Consider the following 5,000-nt stretch of genomic DNA (forward strand, 5'->3'; position numbering starts at 1 on the left):
CATTCATCGAGTCCTTCACGGGAGAGGTCAGGGCTTCCAGCCACCTTAAAGCCACCTGATTGTTTCATGTTTCTACCACAGACAATAATTATCTTAAATTGTCCAGATAAGGGCTAGGGTGATATGTCTCTTTCACTATCATAATGTCATTTAACAATGCTTAAAACATTCTTTTTGTTTTTATTTAAAGGGGCTGGAGAGCCTAATTTTGATGCATTGGAAGCAAACCCTTACCAGACAAAGAGACAAAGACAAGAGTTTGAAGTTAAAGCTCTGTTGGAAAAGGTATAGCCTAAAAAAAGTGATTCGTTGATAAAATTTGGTGTATCATTTTAATCAGTGGAGAAGACGAGCAAATTTAATTGTGCACAATTCTAAACACCTCTCTGCGTGTATCATTTAAGTAATTATCAAAAAATCAGTTGTCTCAACCACTGAGAAAAACAAGCTGTGGTTTCCACAGTTGACTGTGTGAAGGTCTTAATTCCATCCTTGTCTACTGCATGATTTTTACAAAGTTGTTTGAGAAAAAAACCCTTAATTTTTTTATGATCTCTTTACCCAAGTCATGCTGCCCATGTCAATCAAAATACAATACAATTCCAACTTGCTCTTTCAGATCCAGCCAGAACTCATCACTTTAAATCCAATGGACATTGTTCGTGTCAATCGACCATCAAAGAAAAACACTACAAAGGATGATGATGATGAGGTGAGTTTCCCAATCAGTAGTGTTCAACAATTTAGCTACATGTACTTGTAAACCGGCCCCAGCAGTTTTTGGAACAGTGCTTTTTAGCAGTACTGGGCAGTTTTGAAATGGTTGTTTTACAAACCGTTCCCTCACCCCACCCCAACCTTGTTTTTCATTCTACTGATCTAATTAGTGTTGATGGGTGTCTGGAATGGGAGCTCATGGTTGGGCAGAGACTTGCTAGCCATGGGGGCAGTATTCTTGCAAACTCTTGGATACCTTATGAATATGTCATGCACAGAGGACTCCAGATTACCGAAAACTTGCCATGTCTCCACAAGGGTTTGATAAAACTCTTAAAACTCTTTATGAGTAAAAAGTTGTTTTTTTGTTGATATGTTCTTTCTTCACCCTTTCTTAGGAGTCCACATCGAAGGAGAAATTCCAACCAAAATACAAGGCAAAGGGACGCAGCTCATCACGAAAACTTTTTCTCAGGAAGAAGGGACATGAACAGCAAATGAAAAGGGTGTGTGAGCGATGCTATGACCTAATTATTTTGCTTTTAGTGTTTTTTTTTTTTGGCAGACTCACCTTTGGCTATTCATTGAGAGCTCTGCCATGTAAAAGTAATACCAGAGTATTTAATTTTGTTTTATAAACTGAACCCAAAATTAAACTACACCAATCTGTTCATGCTGAAGAGCTGAAGAGACATGAGGGATTTCGAGCAGAGCGAGAAGGCGCAAGCCTTCTTGCAGCTTTGCTGCACGAGATCTCTCGTGTTCCGCAACAAAAAAACCGCCAGCAACACAGGCGCTATGGTTACATATTTGGAAAAGTTCGTTCAGTTTGGTTCATGTATTGATTTGGACCTAGAAAATCAAAAGACTGAAGGAAGAAGAGACTTGTGCAGCTTTTTGCTCATTTTGCCAAATATTTGTAAGAACATTAATTTTACAGTTTTTTTAAATCGTCGTTTCTGTTACTTGAGCTGCAAATTGTTGCAACCATTGACGTAGTGGCAAATGCATTAGTTTTTTTGATACTGCTAATGTATTTTTATAGTGGTCCTATGATCAAAAAATAACTTTTCGTCAGATTTTGAAAGTGTGTTTGCGTAACACCTGCCTTGCAAAATTTGAGCTTTGATTTTTGTCGAAAGGCTATTTACTTTGAGTGTAAGTTTTGGATTTCACGGTCCGCCATTACTCACGTTCAAAACTGACTGACTGGACCTCAGAGAGTTGTATCTAGGGAAAGTGACATCATTCACTCAATAGCTTAAAATTTATGTATGCAGAACATGAGTTGGAAAATCTGAAAGCCACACATGTACACATTAATTCAGTCGCGTACAAACACATTGCATTCTTAAACTAGTGAGTCTTTGACATCATTTTCTCCTCGATCTAGCTCTCTCAAGATTTTAAAGTTAGTAATGGCGGACCATTAAATAAGAAAATCTCAGTTAAAATAACCAAGTGTTAAAATAACATAGTTTTGAAATCCAAAGAGAATTTTTTTGATTTTTTGATCCTACTATCACTTTAAGTAATGATCCGTGTAAGGTGGATAGCAATTTCCTTTGTTATGCGGCAACGGGGCTTTCCCCACATAGGAATGTTATCATTTTTACACAGAGAATGCATAAACCTACAGGAAAGCCGTTAACGCAATAAAATTCATTTACAGCCCACTTTGAAAGGGTGTTTTTTTGTGTTAAAAGATTTTGACCAATCACAAGAGTTGAAAACAAAAGCCAAGAAACGTTTACAATTTTACATGTTCCCCACATACGATTTCTGTGGAATTCATTTAAACTGAGACCAGATGAAAGATGGAAGATGGTTGGAAAGTAAGGATGACTATAATACTGCTTTTATGAAGTTTTGTTAACTTTTGCTGTTTAAGCCAATCAGAAGTAAGTACAGACAATAGAAAAGTTATCACCTTTTTGCATACCAATTGCATTCCAACATGTTCGTTGCCGTTGCTGCTATCGTTCTTATCTGGACCGTTTCATAAATACTTAAAGTAATTTAAGTTTTTCAGCTGTGAGTTATGTAAATCTATTTGTTGTTTTGTTGCAGGAGGGAATCAGGCAAGCAATAAAAGAAAAGCAAAAAGAAGAGCGATCAGATAAAATTAATGAAAATAGAGATAGAGATACAGTATCTGCTTTGGCCAGATTTCAGTCAAAGAAAAAGTGAATTGCTGTGTTCATAATGCTATCACAGTGCAGAAACTACATCCAACTTTTCGCTTTTTTTTTCTCCACCTGCCATTGTTAATAAAAGTTATTACTATATTTAACAAGTGGTTGTATTTGTCATTCCTAGTCAAGTAATGACCTGAAAGTGGTTTCTTTCGCTTGCCGGTTAAGCACCAGTAACCATAAGGTGTTTTATTTCGTGGTGGCCTTCTCCTTTTTCTTGGTAAAAGGTGTGTTACTATCACCAAAAATTCAAGTATTTTTTTTTTAACACTAAGTGACCCAAGAGTCAAACCTTGGTTTAAAAAAAAGCACTTGTTTATTTTAACCAACTATGTTTTAACCGGAATTTTCATATTTAGTGGTCCGCCACTACTAACGTATTTATTTAGCTCCATTTGTGTATATAATACTATTATTTGTTTTGTTTTTTTTTTAATTTTAATTTTAATGCAGTCCTTTATATTCAGTATTGAATGTTGGACTTAAATGGTAAATAAATAAATAAACTTCAAAATCTTGAGAGCTGGATCGAGGAGAAAATGACATCAAAGACTCGTTAGTTTAAGAATGCAATACGTGTGTCCGTGGCTGAAGTAATATGCAGCACGGGAGTTTCAGGCTTTCATACTTTTTGCAGTCGTTTCGCGTTTATAATCGCGCCCTGAAATTTTAAGCTTGTAGCGAGCTTCAGCGACGACGACGGCAACGGCAACGAGAACGCCGTCGTCAAATGTGAATTTGCGTTATTGTAATCGCTTCGCGACTATTCCAAGCATTTTAACGTGACAAACTAAACTAATGTGGCAAACTCTAAAGAACGAAACTAGACGGCGCTCAATTTAGGGGCAAAGAAATATATAAAATGAAAAGATGCACATGCAGAGCGTGCCAAGCTCTTGCTTTTCCTCACTAAATATGCAAATTTGTGACGTTCTCGTTGCCGTCGCCGTTGTCGTTAGCGACGCAAGCATAAGCACAAACATAAGCAGATTATACTAGTGAAAACGAACGTCGACATAAGCATCAAAATCAACCACTGGAACCGCCATTTTGTTCAAATGTTCAGACGCAAAGAATCTAGAACGAGTGCTTTAATTGGCCAGACGCAACAAATTTCCTTGTGCTTATGCTGCGTTTCGTTTTCACACGACGCAAGCGAACGCAAGCATAAACGCAAACACAAGGAAAAGGAAACATTTTGATCCTTGTGCTTGTTCTTATGCTTGCGTCAACCCCGTTTTCACGCTGAAATATGCGCTCTTATGCGTGCGCTTGTAATTGCGTCGCTAGACACCACTTTTCCCTAGATCCAAAACCTTAGCAGACTGCTATGACCGAAAAACCACTTTTCTCTTTGGATTTTGAAAGTGTGTTTGCTTTTAGACCTGACTGGCAAAATTGAGCTTTGATTTTGATCCAAAGGCCGTTTACTTTGAGTGTAAGCCATTAGAAACTGAGCGATTGGACCTTGCGCTTGTGTTTGCGTCGCTAATATTAGCTGCAGTACTTTAAATAAAATACATTCGGAGCTTTCTCAATGAGCCAAGCCTCTTCTCTGGCTGGTGAGTGAGTTTCCACAACAAAATTCCACCTGATTATTGTTAGTATTACTTCTCACACACTGTCACACAACATTAGCCCGCTTCAGTTTTATGAAAAAATGTTTAATTACCCTTGTATTTTATAACGATGATCATAAAATAATTTTGTAATTATTTTCCCATAAATAAATGCACTTCATTTTTTTATTAAAGAAATGAATTGAAACTTGGCTTGCTTGGCGATTGCCCAATATGGATCAATACAACCTTTTCAAATTTCTTTGGTTTCATCCCCTCTGATTATCAGTATTATGTGAGAGCGCAAATGCCATGTCAAGATTTTTTTTCTTAAAAAATAGGCACGCATTGCGTACATGTGGGTAGTGCAGTAGTAATTATTTTGCAAAATTAATTATTTTACTGTGTATTGTGTTATCCAATCTTGTTGCCGTTTTTGCGGTTCGATCGCGAACAGTTTGATGTTTTCTCTTAAAAGGAAAGTACGGTCTAGAAAAAGTTTCGGTCTAAATTACTAAGACTTTTCCCT

General features: G+C 37.0%; 1 protein-coding gene across 2 annotated transcripts in view; it reads left to right on the forward strand.

The window, feature by feature from the left end:
- The window catches only part of LOC137993701 (uncharacterized), a 15,349-nt gene extending 11,935 nt beyond the window's left edge, over positions 1–3,414 (forward strand). The window contains exons 12-15 of one of the 2 annotated variants that reach the window (XM_068839676.1): positions 191–285; positions 620–712; positions 1,116–1,223; positions 2,788–3,414. In XM_068839676.1, coding sequence (XP_068695777.1) covers positions 191–285; positions 620–712; positions 1,116–1,223; positions 2,788–2,907 — 416 coding nt within the window. In that variant the 3' untranslated portion in view covers positions 2,908–3,414. The remainder of the gene's footprint in view (positions 1–190; positions 286–619; positions 713–1,115; positions 1,224–2,787) is intronic. The other variant, XM_068839677.1, reaches the window with a different exon arrangement.
- The last annotated feature ends 1,586 nt before the right edge of the window (positions 3,415–5,000 follow it).

This window comes from Montipora foliosa, chromosome 2 (genome assembly GCF_036669935.1).
Source record: "Montipora foliosa isolate CH-2021 chromosome 2, ASM3666993v2, whole genome shotgun sequence".
NCBI lineage: Eukaryota > Metazoa > Cnidaria > Anthozoa > Scleractinia > Acroporidae > Montipora > Montipora foliosa.